Genomic DNA, 19219 nt, shown 5'->3' with positions numbered 1-19219 from the left:
GATACCAAGACGTGGTACCTAGCATAGGTATAATCCCCACTATACATATGAGCTTCTGAGAACTCATGTACCTTTTTTTTTTAAACAGCTAAATTTCATTAACATCAGTCATACAAAACTGCATTTTTCACCTCATTCCTTACATCATTGATTGAACAAAACCCAGCAGCAATTCCCATTCCAGTGCTCTTACATAGGCCATGAGCCACTGTATTCCTGCTTCTTGGGACCCAACCAAATTTGACAGCAACAAAAGAATTAGCAGCTAATATAATCTGATCAAAGAGAGGCTCCAAGCTCCAATCTGGGCACCCATCCCTTTCCTCAAGGGTGTCCATGATTTGCTTGTTATCCCCCTCAACTACTATACGCTGCACGTTGCGGAATTTAGCCACCAACACTGCTAAATAAACCCCTATCAGTTCGGCTTCCATAGCCGTGTTCGCCGTGATAGAGTTCCGCCATATCCACAAAACTCTTCCTTCCTCGTCACGAGCTACCATCCCCACATAACTTCCCGCTCTTCCAAAGCTCGCGTCAACATTCACCTTTATCTCTCCCGGGAGTGGTTTTTGCCATCTAAGGCCGTTAGTACCCCTGCTGTCCTCTCGTTTTTCCTCCACACCAGCGAGCTTCCTGCTGTCCCAGAATTCCTTGGCTCTTCCTCGAATTTGATGCACCTGGGCCTCCGTTACATCCCTTCTCCCTTTAAAAATAATTTCATTCCTCTAATGCCACACACACTCCATAATAGTCGCAGCCAGCAGTAAAAACCATCCTGTATCGCACCCCATTCCTTCGGCCTCTTTATTGCGCTTCAGGATCTCACGAACCCACTCCAAGCCGCTCTTCACCCCCGTACTCTCCCATCTGCATCCATAGGCCTCAGCCAACCAAAGCCCCCTCACAAACGGGCACTCGAAGAAGATGTGTTGAGACGTTTCGCTTCCATCTCCACAAAGCACGCAGGCTTCATCAGCTATCGCGAAGCACCGCCCCAACCTCGCTCGCGTAGGCAAGCAATTCTTAGAAACTCGCCACAGCAGCACTTTTAACCTTTCTGGGAGTTTGGAATTCCAGATTTTCCTCCACACCTCGTCCTTTGAATTGAAGGTTGCTCCTGCCACAGCCCAATATGCCGATTTGAGCTCAAAATTTCCTTTAGGGGTACCCGTCCACACCAGGCGATCATCCTTTGGATCATTCAAGACACGTAGCTCCGCTGCTCTCGCTCCCAAATCTTGACCAAGCCATTCCGTCAGCTTTGCCGTATCCCAAGCTCTCGAATTTGGTATAAAAAAATCACAAACCCTCCTTGGCCTCAGTCCTCTTCCCTGCCGCAGCCTCCATATCTCCGCATGCTTCAACCAATTCGCGCCAATAACAGGAATCATTCTACCGGTTCCAATTAGATAGCACGAGTTGGCTCGGATGATTTGTTGGGTGGCCATAATATCTCTCCATCCACCCGAGTCTCCCGGCCTAGGCTCGCATTGCAAAAAATTTTGGTTTCCACAATATTTCTCCTTGAGGATGTCAACCCACCACAGCCTCGAGTTAGCCGCCATATGCCATCCTAGCTTGCAAAGAAGCGCCATATTGATGTCCTCGAACTTGCGGAATCCCAATCCCCCATGGGTTTTGGGTTGACAAATAGAATTCCAGCTTGTAAGTGCTAAGAATCTTTCCTCAACATTCTTCCCGGTCCACCAAAATTTCCGGGCAGCCTTGTCGAGAGATTGACAAAAGGATTTCGGAAGACGGAAGGTGGCCATTGCATAAACCGGGATACTTTGAATGACGGATTTCACAAGCGTTCCTCGACCGGCCTTCGATATAGTCTTTGCCATCCACCCATCCACCCTTCCAACCTACTAAACACCTTTTTCTTTAGCATGCCAAAGCTAGCTCCGCGATTCCGCCCGAGGAATAGGGGATTTCCAAGGTAGGTGATCTCCTTCTCGCACTCCTCCATTCCCAAGAAGTTAGAAATCTCTCTCCGGTGGAACTCCGAGCTATTGTTGGAGTAGATTAACCCGGATTTTTGAACATTTACTCTTTGCCCCGACCAATCTTGGTATTTTTGGAGGCATCTCCAAACCGCTCTCACTTCATTCCACCGGGCTCTACAAAAGAGCATGGTGTCATCCGCAAACATCAAATGGGAGATACGAATCCCATTTCTTCCAATGTTGATCCCGTGGAAATTTCCTTGACCTTCTTCGCGCACAAGCATCCTACTCAACACTTCGGTTGCCAAAATGAATAGGTACGGGGAGAGAGGGTCTCCTTGTCGGAGCCCTCTCGCCGGTGTTTTTTTCTCCAAAGGACTCCCATTAAGGAGGATAGCATACGAGGCCGTGGTGATACATTGCTCTATGAGCCCTACAAACTTTTCCGAGGCTCCGAAGCACCGAAGGACTTGAAGGATGAAACTCCACTCCATCCTATCATACGCCTTGCTCATATCTATCTTGATTCCAAGTAAACCTCCCAGCCCTTTCTTCTTCTTCAACTTCGACACCACTTCTCTAGCCACTATTGTGTTTTCCGCTATCCACCTCCCAGGAACAAAGGCGGATTGAAACGGGGAGATCATTGCGTCCAAGTGCCTCCTAAGTCTTGCCGTAATAATACGGGTGATAACTTTAAAACTATAGTTGCAAAGACTTATTGATCTAAAATTTCCAAACGTCTCAGCTCCTTCGACCTTTGGGATAAGCACAACGTGGGCAAGGTTGATGATCTTGAGCAACTTCCCATTCCGGAAAAATTCTTGAACAAATCTTATCAATGAGCCTCCGACGACATCCCAAAATTTTCGATAGAATGCCCCTTGGAGTCCATCCGGTCCCGGAGCCTTTGAAGCATTCATGTACCACACCGTCTTCTTTATTTCTTCCCCCGTGGGCATCGCAACTAGCCTCTCATTGTCCTCCTCTCCTAGTACCGGAGTTATCAAGTTTTCCAAATCCGATGGGAAAGAAGGATTTGAGGAATTAAAAAGTTCCGTATACTTGAGATTTAGAAACTCACCTATTTCTTCCCGGTTGTGAAGATAGTTGCCATCGTCATCCATCATTCTTCCGATATGGTTCCTCTTGCTTCTTACCACGGTGGAAGTGTGAAAAAACCGGGTGTTCCGATCTCCCTCCTTGAGCCATGTTTCCCTCGACTTCTGCCGCCAGACTGACTCTATTTTCCGGTTAAGCTCCAAAATCTCGAGGCTAACACTCGCTTCTTCCTCCAAGCCTTCCCTCGAAATCCCACTGTTTTGGATTTCCACCAAACGATCTTCGCACTTCTTGAGTCTGGCTCTTACACCGTTCCACCGCCTCGCTTGCCACTCTTTGAGCTCTCACGCCACCTCCCTGGACTTGACATAGAGTTTCCAGCTATGAAAGCCCGAGGCTTCCCTCTTCCACACCTCCTCGACCTTGTCTTTGCACAGTGGTTCATCCGCCCACGCCTCGTAGAACCGAAAGGGAATGCGACGTCGCTCCTCCTTCAAAAAACAATCAAGTAAGATAGGGCCATGGTCCGACCCCAGAATGGGAAGATTCCAAACCCCCGCCTTACTATACCTCCTGATCCACCCCGGGCTCACTATAGCCCTATCTAGTCTCTCCAAGATTCTTTTTTTTACTCCCCTCCCATTAGACCAAGTGTATTTCCCTCCAGTGGCACCTATATCTATACCCCCGGTCTCTTGAAGAAAGTCCCTTAAAATTTTCCTGGTGCCCCAAGTGACCGCCTCTCCCCCAACTTTTTCCTCCTCCATTCCTATAAGGTTCAGATCACCCAAAAGAGCCCAATCTCTTCCCGACGAACCCACTAATCTCCTTAACCCTTCCCAAAACCCCGGCCTATTTTTAACTTCCGGCGGCCCATACACCCCCCATATGTCCCAATCCAAGTCCCTAGACTTCCCCCGCACAATGCCCCACACGTAATTTTTTGAGACTCTCCAAATGTCCATGTGAATCCCTTTCCTCCACCACAAGCACATACCCCCCGAAGCACCTTGTACCCCGACTCCTACACCTCCCCAAAACCCCATCCTTTCCCTGACCTTTTGCATCCTACCCTCACCCATTTTCGTCTCCAAAAGAACCACAATATCCGGATTATGTTTACGAATGAGGCTCCGGAGTACCTTATTCGTATGGTCTCCATTGAGACCGAAACAATTCTAGGAGAGGACTAACATTTAGGAGGTAGGGGGTTGTTAAGGCCCGCCTCCTCGGCCAAAGATAGGGAGTAATCCTCAGCAACAATCTCCACCGATCCAACTCCCTCGTTACTCGTCGGTGTTGCTCCTCCACGAGATACATTACCCTTCGTGCTTTTCTTTCTTGGCTTGACCACTCTTCTTTCTTTTTTATCCACTTTCCCTTCATCTCCCAGCCCTTGAGCAAAAGCCCATTGAAGATTTTTTGCCATAGTAAAAATTTCGCTGTTCTCCGATGCGACTCTGACATTTGGTTCAATTTTTTTTCTTTTTTCCTGTGTCGCCACACGCTGCGTTTTTACGTTTTGAGGCACTTCCCCCGCTTGTCTCACCCTCCTCAGAGATATCGATAGGGTAGTCTTGTTGGCCCACAATTGATAATTTCCCTTCAACCAGGCTGGGCCTTAAGCAACTCCTCTCTTGGGCCTGGACCGTACTTCCCGAGGCCTGGTGTTGAAGACTGCGCACTCCTGCTGCAGGCGCATGAAGCACCATCGCGCCTTCCGCGCTTTGTCTGTTGAGCGTCCCTTTGTGGTCCCCTTTCCTGTCATCCTCTGTCCTGCACCGCCTGGTGTTGTTACGCTCCTCGACCTCGCCACTTTCTGGCCCTCTGGCACCTGGAACAAACATTCCTCCACCATCTGACGTTTCCTTCCCCGGCCTTCTGACATCAGCGCCTTGTGCCATCCTCTTGTCATTCTCCCTGTCTGCAATGTTGAAATCACCTGAGAACTCATGTACCTGCCTCAATGCTATAAATTATCATCCGTCAATTAATCTCTCATTCTATCCGAGCCAATACCTCACAATTTGTCCACAAGTTGAAATTAGTGTCAATGTTGTAAGCTGATAAATGAATGAATATACAATTTTCTTCTTGTGACAATCATTTTTATTGAAAATGTTCCAATATTTTTCATCCCCGTGAACTCTTAAATTCACTGCATATCTATATCCATATTCATTGCTAAATGCTATAATTATTCATGCTTGTGTGTTGATCAGAAAGAAAGAAATAAAATGTACTTTTGACTTGTGCAACTTTCATTAATAATAATCCCGTTTCCGATTTATTTAACCTGTACCGAGTGCGTTCTAGGAGTTGACTCCGAGTTTTTTTTCGCAATTAAGAGTGTCAAAAAGTAACGAGAGACGATGGAAATATGTATGACCTGAACTTTATAATATTTGGGTTAGGATTTTATCAAAACTTATGTCATTAATGCTGGGGAGTTTTCCAATATTAGGAGTAAAAAAAATGCAAATGACTTTTTTATACTTTTTTTTATAAGGTCACAAATAAGACCTCTGACACTTTTTTTATTTATGTAATTACCATTATATCTTTATTTATTTACTTTTTGTAAATATCAATGTCTAACCACACTCTCACCTACCTCCTTCTCTCTCTCTATTATTTGTCCTTATATGTTATAATAAAATACACATAAATAATTAATAAAATAGACACATTTTTTTTATTTTTATGAAATTAGTTTGATTTAACTTCCATGAAAATAATAAAGTACACACATAAATAATTAATAAATTAGACACATTTTTTTATTTTTATGAAATTAGTTTGATTTAACTTCCATGAAAATAATAATGAACACACATAAATAATTAATAAATTAGACACATATTTATCCTCTGTTTTGTTTCCTTCCAATGAAGTAAAGTTTGTTATGGGTTGCGATAATCAAGATTGAATTTTAAATTTTTGTTTTTTACTCGCAAACCGTGACATTGTATGTGATTTGAACAGTGTGAAAGGGCTTTTTCAAAGTGCTATTTGTATTCTTAGAGCTATTGGAAAAGAGCAAAGGCGATTCGCCATATGAGAGCTAACATGCAAAGGCAAGAATGTCATTCCTGTAACTAAGGTGTGTAATTTCTTCAACATTTATTTTTTGTTGTATAGGTTTTTATACACTTTGTTACTGATAATGTTTACAAACAAAATAAAATAAGGTTGTGATTCTCTGCCGGTTTCTGGTTCTTTCTCTTCTTATTATTTTAAAAACTTTTTGTTAATAATATGGGAGTAAAAACTTATTGCTCTTGAACATTCTTTCTATATTGGGGTTTCTTATGGGTTTCGAGATAAATTACATGCATATTATTGGTCGAATATTTTCTTCAAGTGCATTTTTACTATGATGTCCTGGGATTGTCAAGTAGTAAAAAAAATATTCCACATCATCGTCCAATGTTTCGTCCATGTCGTTTAACTCTGACCGGTTCCTGGGATTAGAGCGACCTTGAATCACAGTTAAATAGTTTGATGTTTATTGTTCCATTTAGCCGGCTCATATACTGGTTTTCTTTTCTTAAGAAACTAGGAATTGAGTTGAAAGACCGAGATTTGATGTATTTGTAAGGAATTAGTGTAATCAATATGTGCTCATTACCCAATAGAGACTAATAACTGCGCTTTTTCATGCCTTCGTTTGTGATTAATGTTTTCTGTAACTCTGTTTAACTTTGTTTGTCATTGAATATTTAGAGTGCAAGAAAATAGTCTAGACTTCCTCTGAGATGGAGACTAAAGAAGATAGAATCAGCGATCTACCGGGTCATGTTATGGATCAAATTCTGTCGTTTGTTCCGATCAAGGATGCAGTGAAAACAAGTGTGTTGTCGATCAAGTGGAGGTACAAATGGGAAACAGTTCCGAGTCTGGTGTTCAATAGTCTGTCATTCCCAATCGCTGTCGATGGGAATGGAATTGAAATGGTTGATAAGCTTATCAGAGATATCGATCGTGTGCTCATCCTTCGTTCGGGTCCGATACATAAGTTTGAGCTGTCGTACGTGCAAAGTCTCCCGCGTTGTGAGATAGATAAATGGATTCGCCATGTATCAAAACACTCACTGCAAGATTTTTCACTTGAAAAATTGAACATGGAAACCTACCAGATGCCATCTTGCATGTTTTCTTGCCAAAACTTAACACGTTTGGTTTTATCCAATTGTTGTTATCCGAGACCGCCATCGACATTCAAGGGATTCAAACATTTGAAGACGCTCGATCTCGTGGATGTATCAGTGGCCCAAGATGTGCTTGAATGCCTTATTTCTGGCTCTGACGTACTCAGTAGGCTGATTTTGAGGGACTTGTATTTGGACCAACTCAATATCGATGCACCAAATCTACACTTCTTTCACCTAGTAGGGAGGTTGTATGATATCAATCTACAATGTTCGAATCTGTCAATCCTTTTCATTAGTGTTTACAATATTCACGAGCGTAGCAATTTGGAGAAGCTAATGGCTGAGATACCCAATATTCGACGGCTTACTATTCAAGGTGCTACGATAGAGGTATAAAATAACTACTAATTTAGCTGTTCAAGCTTTTTTCCTTTGAGTGGATTGTTTTTTCATTACGACAATGGTATTGTAGCGTGTCTAAATTTTTTCTTGTGTTAAATCCCCGGGGCTCTAGTATCTGTGTAATGGTGACATGCCAAGAGAACTTCCACAACCATGCCTGAACCTCTATTCTTTGACGATCGACATCAGCCTCGCTAAAGCAATCTATTGCTTATTAAAAAGTGCCCCTAATCTTCAAGAATTAGTTTGCGACGTGAGTCTTTTTTTTTTCTTGATACCACAAATGGTCAGTGCTAATTGTCGATTTCTATAAAGAAAACTAATTTTTTTTTTTTCTTAAAAACATGTGCAGTGCTACAATCATACTGACCAGAATTCAAGTGCCTATTTTGGGGAACCTGATAGTTTGCTTTTTCCATTGGGACGGCTGAATCGTGTCGAAATAAATGACTGCTCTGGGCTCAAAGCTGAAATGGATTTAATCAAATTCCTACTCTCGAATGCACCTATTCTCGAGAGAGTGGCCGTCAAGATTTGGAACATTGATGACAAACAAAAAGTGCTTGATATAGTGACGGAGGTATGCAGCTTCAAGCGCGCTTCACCTCAAGCAGAAGTCAATATCTCATATAGGTAGGAGAAAAATCGACTAGCTTCATTATTATGTCGAAACATACCAAGTTAGAAGAGTTGGGATCTTCTGCTCATGTATGAGATCTGTGTCTCATCTCACCATCTTTTGCATAACTAGAGCCATATTGTTTTGATAATAACTCGCTGTAAGTGGTTTCCGTAGTACAAAGAAGGGAGGATATGAGAGGGTGTGTTTTTGTTATGTGTGGTTTTGTATGAACAACTCTTTATTATGTGTGCCTTTGTTTGTTTTCTATTTAGATTTTAGTGTGGTTTTTTGGTTTGTAACTTTGTATTCCATTTAATATTCTACGTGTGAAAAATTGAAAACTCAAATTTTAAATTTATCTTTGTGTATCCTAAATTCTAATTAAAAAGTTGTTCAAATATCTTGCGGAATACCCTGTTTTTTTGCGGTATACTCTGCGGAATGTGATTTACTAAACGGTATGAAATATTCCGAAACGTTCATCAAATACCGCGGAATACCACGGTATGAGATGAGATACTCCAAAATTTAAACTGCGGTACGACCGTGAGATGTGAGATTTGAATCCTTGATTAAAAGATACCCAGATGTGGTACCTAGCATAGGTATAATCCTCACTATACCTATGAGCCTCTGAGAACTCATGTACCTGCCTCAATGCTATAAATTATCATCCGTCAATTAGTCTCTCATTCTATCGAGCCAATACCTCACAATTTGTCCATAAGTTGAAATTAGTGTCAATGTTGTAAGCTGATAAATGAATGAATATACAATTTTCTTCTTGCGACAATCATTTTTATTGAAAATGTTCCAATACTTTTCATCCCCGTGAACTCTTAAAGTCACTACATATCTATATCCATATTCATTGCTAAATGCTATAATTATTCATGCTTGTGTGTTGATCAGAAAGAAAGAAATAAAATGTACTTTTGACTTGTTCAACTTTCATTAAGAATAATCCCGTTTCCGATTTATTTAACCTGTACCGAGTGCGTTCGCGGAGTTGACTCCGAGTTTTTGTCGCAATTAAGAGTCAATTATATTTATAAGTAATGAGAGACGATGGAAATATGTATGACCTGAACTTTATAATATTTGGGCTAGGATTTTATCAAAACTTGTGTCATTAATGCTGTTTGGTTATTTAATTTTTTATTAAATAAATGTGAATTTTTATATCACTATCATTTATTCATAGTTCATTTATTTTTATAAAATTTGACATCAGCTCAACATCTAAAGGTTGTTGATTGATACCACTTTGCAAATCAACCTAATTTTTTTTTTCCAAATATCATGTCAATCCTAAAATTCATGATTGAGGTCGCGAATCTCAAACAAGCATCAAACACGTAATTAAATAAAGTAAAAGAGAAGATGGACATAAAAATTACTTCAATAAAAATATAATGAATTTACAACCAAAATCAAGCAATGCTAAGTCATCACTCTCTCGGGGATTATTTCATGATAAAGAAGAATATAAGCGAGAATAAATAAAAGAAAATCATGAAAATCAAACTAAAACAATAAAGCATAAATGGGAGTTCCAGGAATAAAGATAGAATGAAAAAATGCTGAATCACGGTGGTCAACGGCGACAAACGATGGTCTTCTTCTCCAATTTCCTCTTATCTCTCAACTAGCCAAACACTATTATGAAACTTAAAATAAAATCTAACTTGTGTTTTAAGAGAGTCTAACTTGTATAAATAAGTTTTATGGTGTTTTCGGATAAGATTTAAAAGGCAAGATTACATTTAAAACGAAAAAAATAATCCGAAATTGCAGTTTTTGGGTCTTGTACGCCACAAAAACCTTGTGGATAAGGTGAGCGCCGCATTGGGGCCGCACAACGGGCGCACCAAGCCCTCTGGAATTGTTGTGCGCCGCCCCATTTTCTGTGACGCACAGTGACGCTTGAAATGCCCATAATTTCTTTCTTCGATGTCCTATCTCTGCAAATATATATGCGTTGGAAAACTAAGAGAAAACTTTATTCAATTCTTATAAGAATTAGTAAAAAAATATTAGAGAGAGACTCTCAAAATCATGCAGAAAGTGACGCCGTGCTTTTTGTTTCGCTCTACATTGCCCAAAAGTATTTGAATTGTCTTGAATTCCTCCGATAACATCCCTAACATCAAGATTCTCTCTCAATCCAATAACTCCCTCAAAAAGATACTAACATAACATAAAAAAAAATATATATATATATCTTATAAGCAATTTGTTACTTTCAAAAAATTAATCATTTAGTCAATTTTTTTTTTGAAACTTGATTATTGCATATTTTTATTTATTTCATTATTTTAGAGAAACTATGACTATTTGTAAATCCATTATTTTAGACACCACAAAAAAAAAAAAAAAACATCGCAAATATTTTTTTTGAGGATTTCAAGTGATAGGTGTGTTGAGATACTTTAAGCCTTCTCTTGGGCTTCTAGAAAACCCTAGTAACAAATAATTAATCAAAGCTACAAAACTGGCCGCACGCTATTTTGAATTCGCCTGCAATTTTCTTCTCCACCACAGGCTGCGAATCGCAATATCTTTCCCTGAGACCTAGGCCTTTTCACGACGTACGAATTGACATTTTTTACCCGACTCAATAGTATATATAATAGCGTGGAAATCAATTTCTAGTTTAAGCTAATTGCTTTTGTTTGCCGGTTTGCTATAATCTTCTTCAATTAGGATCAATTTACACAGTCTTTAAAAGAAAAGAAAAATCAATGGTGGACAGACTCAGCGACTTACCGGGAAACGTGATCGACCAAATCCTGTCGTCCCTTCCCACTAAAGATGCCGTGAAGACGAGCGTCTTGTCCACACAGTGGAGGAACACATGGAAATCGATCTCTGGACTCTCTTTCGACAAGCTACGTCGACCATATTTTTGGGACGGAAAAAAACAGGCATTCGTATCACATGTGGATCATGTCCTAAAGCTCCACTCGGGCCGAATTCGGAAATTCTCTTTCCACGGCGATGGCTGTGCCTCCACCGACGACTTTCCCAAGTGGACCCTACTTCTCTCTGACCACCCGATCGAGGACTTCTCCGTCAGATATGCAGCAACCTGGACGATGCCTTTTTCCGCACTTCTCTCGTGGAAAAATCTGACTCGTCTCGAGCTTGTAAAATGTCACTTAACACTTCCTTCCACGTTCCGCGGGTTTAAGTTTTTGAAGACCCTCAAACTCTGTAGCGCGACCATCGCCCGAGAATCACTGCAGAGCATGATCTCCGGCTCCCCCGCGCTCGAGACTCTGACCCTGGAATTATTTAAAGGCGACATAGACGGAGGAGGCTTTGACGTAGATGCGCCGAGCTTGAGATCGTTCGAGTTTAGCTCCATGGAATACGTTGCTGTCAGACTCATGAACTGCCCGGCTTTGGAGGAATGGTCCTTGAAGTTATGGGAGGACGGACAGGTAAGTAAGCGTGGACTTGGCGTCCAGTTCTATTTAGTTATTTTTAATAGTCTTTTTAAAAAGAAAAATCAACATGCATATATTTTTTTTAAACTTGGTCCTATTTTATTAAGGAGGCATTGGGTTCGACCCGTGGCTACAACCTGGTAAACCTTCTGGCTGGGTCACCCCGACTTCGGACTCTAAGCATCAATGATATTTCTTTAGGGGTGAGAACAGCTCAATTGTATTTTTTTTTTCTTATCATCATATCATATTATCATGATCATAATTACATACTATTTGATTTATTATATAGTATTTAGCCTTCGGGGTCATGCATAGAGAGCTTCCATCTCGGCTCGAGTATCTCCGTTCTTTGACAATCAACGCATCCGGTGGGAGCACCGAACATGTCACAGCCATCTACCTGCTTTTGAATAGTGCTCGTAATCTTCAAGAACTTGACATTCAGGTTAGTTTCTTATTTTTTATATTTTATTTTATTTTATTTTATTAATCCCTAGATATATGGATAGAAATAGACGAAGCCAAAAATCAATCTTAATACAGTCAAATATCCAAAATAAATTATGCTTTAAGATTAGGATATCAATGGTTATTAAATATGTAGTGCTTAAGGCTCAGATTTTTTTCAAGAATTGCAGTCTACGCTAATGATCTGAAAAATTTAGAATAATGAGACTTCAAAGAACAAAATTGTTCAAGAACAGAAGACTAGGTTATCAAATCCATTCATTTCAACAAAAAGTATACAAGGATTTGTAAATATATAAAAAAATGGTCTATTAGATATATAGCCTTATTTGCATTTATAGTTTACCATTTAATCAACCATTAGTAAGTTTTTGGTAAATTTCATTTTCAAAATTTTTTTTATTGCATATGAATAATATTTACACCATATTTACACTATTAAATATGAACAAATATTAAGAATTAGCTATTTACCAAAAAATTTACATAGGCTATTTAGAAATTCCTCTAGTTTGGGTGTCTTAGTTTGCAAATTATTTGTTAAAAAAAAAAAAAAAAATTAAGGGATGGTTTCTAATTTTTTTTTCTCATAGATTTAGAAACAAACTATCTATTTTAGATCAATAAAATAAATAAATGACTACTTACTACATCTCATGTTATGATGATATATATATTTTGTTAATCGATTAGTGGCCTGGAGAAGAGAATAATAGGATCCACAGCAGCAACAACCAACAGCGGGAAGCCAAGCAGTGGGACATGGTGTTCCCTCGTCTCAAAAATATTTTGGTGAGAGGTTTTGACTCGCCAGAGGTTATCAGCTTCGTCGAGCTAATGCTCTCTGCTTCACCGAAACTGTACAATGTGCATCTTTCTGCCGTTAGGGGTATGTACAATAGCAGAAAGTTTGAGCTTATGAGACGGTTTATGCATTTTGAGCGCCCCTCTCCGAATGCTGTAATCTTAGTGACTAGTCCTACTATTGATTAATACCCAATAGCAAATATGTCTTTCTATTTTTTTTTTTTATCAAATAATTAGGTAACTAACCATATTTACACTTTCACATTGTTAGATAACCACTATTTTGTAGATGCTAGGTAAATGATCATAAACATGACGTGACATTCTTTATTTGCCCTTCCATTGAAATAAAAGTGAGGTATTTACGTCAATTTATGAGTTTCATCCCCTAGGCGGTTGATGTGTGTTATTGGCTTATTTGTTTACTGCAAGTTTGTTCAGCGACATGTCTTGCAAAATGTTTCATAATGAGTGAATGGGTAAAGAAATCCTAATTCGACTTCCAGAGCTATTGACTACTATAAAAACCAAAAGTTCTTCTCTTAGTAGTCTTGATACATACATTCTTACTTTTAGGGTTTCTAGACGTGTGCAATCGGCAGACTGGAAAACTAATTGTGTGATGTGTGTGGTATAATTATCTAAAAACAACTCATTACTACAAATATTGGATTCTACAATGCTTAAAATAAGTGTTGTAGAAACTATGGATTCTACAACGCTTAACATAAGTGTTGTAGAAAGTTGGTGTTTCTACAACGCTTAACATAAGTGTTGTAGAAAGTTAGTGTTTCTACAACGCTTATGGCTAAGCATCGTAGAATTTAGTATATTTAAAATTTTCCACAACGCTTAGACTATCCGTTGTACAATCCTCGTCGCGGCAACAAGTGTTTTTTGTCGCGGCGACAAATTTCTACAACGGGTAGTCAAAGCGTTGTAGAATAATGAACCTCGCTGCGCCGAGACCTTCTACAACGCTTAGAACAAGCGTTGTAGAATAATGGACCTCGCCGCGGCGAGAGTACTACATTGCCGCGTCGAGACCTTCTACAACGCTTAGAATAAGCGTTGTATAAGAGGCTTTCCGCGGTGAAGTATGTTTTTCGCCGCGGCGATATTCATCTCGCCGCGGCTAGACATAGCCATCGCTGCGACAAGATTAATACCGTGACGAAACAATTTTGCAAGAAAGACTTTCGCCGCGGCGATGAAGGATTCTCTCCACGGCGAGATGCTCCTACAATGGTCAAAACATCCGTTGTAGAAGCATCTCGCTGCGGCGACGTTAGTTTCTCGCCACGGCGAGATGTCGTTATTTTTTTAGGGTTTCACTATAAAAGGCCGAATTCATTTTTTTTTCTTCAGTTTTTTTCATAACCCACCCATTTTCCACTGATTCTCTGAAGATTTCACCGCCCAAAACCCGTCGCCACGTCCCCACCGTGCCGAAATCTCGCCTTCTTCCTCTCTCGCCTTCTCATTGCTGCCATCCTCTCTCGCCACGTTCTAGCCGCCATCTTCTGTCGCCGCCTCCCTCTCTTTTAAACTTTTCAAGGTATGATTTTCTATGTTTTTTAAGGTGGTTATAGCTTTAATTTCATGTTGTTGATATGAATTTCATGTTGTTTTCCCGAACTTCATGTTGTTTTCCCGAATTTGTTTGATTCTTAATTCACAAATTTAGGGTTTTGTTTGATTTTCCTTAGTTAGAACACGAGATTAAGATTTTGTTTGACATATTATGAATGAATTTGAGTTAGAATGAATTTGAGTTAGAATTTAAGTTAAAATGAAATTAAGATCTTGGTTAGACATATTGTGACATAGGTTAGTTTTTAAAATTGTTATGTTGATTGTAGATGTTGAGATTGAATTGTTTATGAATATGTGATTGTTGAAATTGTTTACAAATTTGTGATTGTTGGAATTGTTTATGAATTTGAGATTGTTATGTTTAAATTGAGTTGAAATTGTTATAGAATTTGTGGTTGTTGTGACATAGCTAGTATTTAAAATGGTTATGTTGATTGTAGATGTTGAGATTGAATTGTTTATGATTATGCTTTGTAAAGGTGAAAAATGGTTCGAACCAAAACTCCGGCGGGCGCCATGCATGGCTCCGAGCTCTTCCAAAGGTCCTAGTAAAGGTAAAAGAAAGTGAGCTCGTCAAGCATCTCCCGAAGCGGATTAATTATAAAACAAGTATCTTCACTAGCAAGGCCGCGGAGGAACGCTACGACAAAATCTCGTTGCGTAGTGTGATCCCTGAGCGGGGATTCAATGTGAGCACTAACATCGAAATAGGAATGCTAATCCGAAACAGTATTCAAAGTCATGACTAAGTGAAGTATTGTGCCGTACCCGAGTTCGATGCGAACTTAACCTTCATGTACGAATTCTACGCAAACTTACCGGATAACGATCGAAATGTTTTGACGGTCTGGGCTAGAAAGGTCGATGTGAGTGTCAGAGTTATCTACGATTTGGTTGTGACCCCAGACGTGCCTTTCGACAATAAGGACTATCGGGAATGGTTAAGTACTTGCAGCCACGAGGAGATGGCGAGGGTGTTGTGCATTCCGGGAGAGGATTGGGTCCTTGAAAAAGGAAAAAAAAGGTACTCAAGCGTGAACAACTCACCAGGATCGCTAAAGCTTGGATTTACTTTGTTTGCGCTCGTCTATTTTCGATTAAGCACTTCAGCACTCCAACGAGGGTCTTATCCAGGTGCTGCTCTACATCGTAAAAGGTCATTCTATCAACGTCGGTGGATTCATCTATCATTGGATGAAGAGTCTCGACTATACTAATGAACGACATGGTTTGCCATATCCGTCAATCATTACAGGCCTTTGTATAAATGCAGAGGTTGAACGCTCGAAAATGGATACGATCAAGAGTCCTATGGGGAGATGCCGTGAAGACGAGCGTCTTGTCCACACAGTGGAGGAACACATGGAAATCGATCTCTAGACTCTCTTTCTACATGCAATGTCGATCATATTTTTGGGACAGAAAAAAAGGCACGCGTATCACATGTGGATCAGGTCCTAAAACTCCACTCCGGCCGGATCCAGAAATTCTCTGTCCACGGCAATGGCTATGCCTCCATCGACGACTTTGTCAAGTGGACCCTACTTCTCTCCAACCACCCGATCGAGGACTTCTCCGTCGGATCGAGGACTTCTCTGTCGGATATGTAGCAACCTGGACGATGCCTTTTTCTGCACTTCTCTCGTGGAAAAATCTGACCCATCTCGATCTCGTAAATTGTCACTTAACACTTCCTTTCACGTTCCGCAGGTTTAAGTGTTTGAAGACCCTCGAACTCCGTAGCATGACCATCGCCCGAGAATCACTGCAGAGCATGATCTCCGGCTCCTCCGCGCTCGAGACTCTGACCCTGGAATTCTATAAAGGCAACATAGCTGGGCTGGGCTTTGACGTAGATTCGCTAAGCTTGAAATCGTTCAATTTTTAGTGCTTGGAATTCGTTGGTGACGGATTCATAAACTGCCCAGCTTTGGAGAACTGCTGCTTCACGTCATGGGCTGATGGATAGGTAAGTAAAATTAATCCTTCCTTAGTCCCTCTTATATATCTACTAAAATTTAAAATTAATCCCCCTGAATACTAAAAGTTATTTATACCTCATTCTATGTTCAAGTTTCTGTCTCCTAATTTTTTTCAAGGAATCCTAAATTATATATTTGATTTGTTTATCTCCCATTTTTCTGCTTCAATGTATGTAATTTTATCATGAAGGCATTGGATTTGATCAGCGGTTACAACCTGGTCAAGTTTCTGGCTGGATCACCCAGACTTCAGAGACTAATCATCAATGGTACTTATTTCAGGGTGAGAACCGCTCCATTTTTTTTTCCTATCATCATATCATAGTCATAATTACAAACTGTTATTTACTTATCTATATGTTTTATAATATTTAGCCTATGGGGTCATGCCCAGAGAGCTTCCATCTCGGCTCAAGGATCTCCGTTCTTTGACAATCGATGCTTACTGTGTGATAAGCACGTTATAAACGTGCTTGTTTGTACTTCCGGAAGTGAAAAGAAGTTAGTTCCAGAGCATTTTCATGTATTTTGGAGTGTTTTTCTTAATTTTCAGAGTTTGGAAGTTCAAAATGATAAATAGAGCATCCGAGGACAACGGGGCAATCACAAGGAGTTCAGAACATCTTTCGGATCTCAATTCCGACACCCGGAGCTCAAGGTAGGGGGTTCAAGGTGAATCGGCCCTTCGAAGCAACGCACAAACTTCCAGAGTCTTGTGCGTTTGTCCTGTGCGGCCCCTGTGCGGTGCACAACCATTTGAAGACCCTGTGCGTTTACCGTGTGCGTTGGGTGTACGGCGCACAAGCTGCCCAGAAAGACTTGTGCGGCGCACAGGAGGATGTGTGCGGCGCACAGGCCCCGATTCTCACTTATTTGTCACGCGTTTTAATTGTAATCCAAGCCGTTGGATGCGATCCGACGACCCATATGAGCTCCGACAAACCTAGGAAACCTACAAAAAGACTTTAGTTTATTTAGAAACATATCTTTTGCTTTGTTTTTAGTTTTGTTTCTCATTCGGCCGCAAAAATCCCGGGAGAGAAGAAGCGTTCAGAGAGGATCATCGTCGCCACAATTTCGTTTTCACCATTCACAGTTTTTATCTCTATTCTCTGAATCTTTGGAACTCCCGTTTTTATTAATACAATTCAGTTTTTAGTCATGATTGCTTTATATTCATCTCCGTTTATTTTCCGTTCAATTATGCACGAAATTCGTTAAGAGCTATGGCGTAAAGAGTTAGGAATATGGTGATAGATTCAATCACGTCAAATTAATATTTGTATGCTCTATCATGTTTGTATATTTTAATTATGTGTGTAATGCTTGAATTCGATTAGCTACCGTGTTCATGATATTAGGATTGCTTGATGCTCGGAAGAGATTAGGTTAGCCGTGCACAAGGATTAATTTACCGGGATACATTCCTAAGTTAGAAATAGCTAGCCTGTTTCGGAGTCGTGTGAACGATCTTGTTTTTAATGCTAGCCGTTGTTTTTAGGGGTTGAGATCGAGAGAAGATATCCCGGCATAGGTTTAAATTCTTAGATGTTCGAGAGAAATCTTAGATTACCATTATCGTGAGCGTGATTAGCAAACATAAGAGTGTGTGTTTTGTGCTTAATTCCCGAATCCAAACCGTACGAATAACTTGTGCAGCCATAGTTCTTGCTTTCTCGTTATCGCAATCTATCGTGTTTTCATTGCTTTTAATTTTCGTTTGTTTCGATAACCATCGCAATCATCGGGTTCAATTCATGCTAGTAATCTTGTCAATTTAATTAAACATTTTCCTCGTGGGATCGACTCGTTCTTAGGAACTTTACTACTTGAGCGACTACGTGCACTTGCGTACGGAAAAATCGCAACACTGTGGGAGCACCAAAGACGTCACAGCCCTTTACCTGCTTTTGAGTATTGCTCCTAATCTTCAAGAACTTGACATTGAGGTTAGTTTTTTATATTTTTATATTTTTATGTCTCAATAGAAATAGACAAATTCAGAAATCACATTTTGTAAAGTCAAATATTAAAAATATAATTATATATGCTTTGTTAATGGTTAAAAATGTAGTGCTTTAGGCTCAGATTTGTTATAAAAAAAATGCATTTCTTGCAATCTACCTCAAGAACCTAACAAATTGAAAAAAAAATGAGACTTCGAAGAACAAGTATTTGGATTTGATGCTCTCGTTTCTACAACTTTCATCTTGAAAGACTAATGAACAAACTTGTACAAGAACTTAAGAATGCGAGATCAATTCCATTCATTACAACAAAAACAGTTTAGGATGATTTATATATATATATATATATATATATATATATATATATATATATATATATATAATATTAAGAGTGGATAGAATCTTTAATTTGTTAATATATATTTTTAGTTCAACAAAATAAATAAGTATTTTCTATGTCTCATGTTATGATGATATCTTTTTGTTAATCAGTTGGATACAGGGAACAATAGGATCGACACGAGCAACAACCAACAGCGGGAAGCCGAGCAGTGGGACATGGTGTTCCCTTGTCTCAAATATATATTTATGAGAGATTTCGAAGAATCGCCAGAGGAGATTAGATTCGTCTCTCGACTTTACCAATTTCGTACGATGTGCACCTATTGTGTACACAGTCTCCGAATTCTTGTGATGTTATCCCCTTGTTTTTAAGTCTCATGCTCATTGTACACGTCACACTAAAGTTTATG

At 39.8% G+C, this 19219-nt stretch overlaps 1 protein-coding gene across 1 annotated transcript; it reads left to right on the top strand.

Moving 5' to 3' along the window:
• The first annotated feature begins 5965 nt into the window (after window positions 1-5965).
• LOC149383936 (F-box/FBD/LRR-repeat protein At1g13570-like) lies at window positions 5966-8581 on the top strand. Its single transcript, XM_089629668.1, has 4 exons — window positions 5966-6117; window positions 6741-7558; window positions 7683-7823; window positions 7923-8581. Exons 2-4 carry the CDS (start codon window positions 6773-6775, stop codon window positions 8205-8207), a joined length of 1212 nt encoding a protein of 403 aa, XP_089485794.1. The 5' UTR covers window positions 5966-6117; window positions 6741-6772; the 3' UTR covers window positions 8208-8581.
• The last annotated feature ends 10638 nt before the right edge of the window (window positions 8582-19219 follow it).

Source organism: Urtica dioica, chromosome 10 (assembly GCF_054948205.1).
Source record: "Urtica dioica subsp. dioica isolate 48M chromosome 10, U.dioica_male_clone48M_v1_H2, whole genome shotgun sequence".
Classification (NCBI taxonomy): Eukaryota; Viridiplantae; Streptophyta; class Magnoliopsida; order Rosales; family Urticaceae; genus Urtica; species Urtica dioica.
Note: the sequence above shows the minus strand (reverse complement) of the source record. Positions and strands in the feature narration are given on the sequence as shown.

Bases quoted from the DNA above. Each gene is read 5' to 3' on its own strand.
- LOC149383936 (XM_089629668.1), top strand. From the start codon at position 6,773: ATGGAGACTAAAGAAGATAGAATCAGCGATCTACCGGGTCATGTTATG. The intron at 7,559-7,682 runs GTATAAAATAAC...CCGGGGCTCTAG, and splicing joins TTCAAGGTGCTACGATAGAG to TATCTGTGTAATGGTGACAT. The intron at 7,824-7,922 runs GTGAGTCTTTTT...AAACATGTGCAG, and splicing joins TTCAAGAATTAGTTTGCGAC to TGCTACAATCATACTGACCA.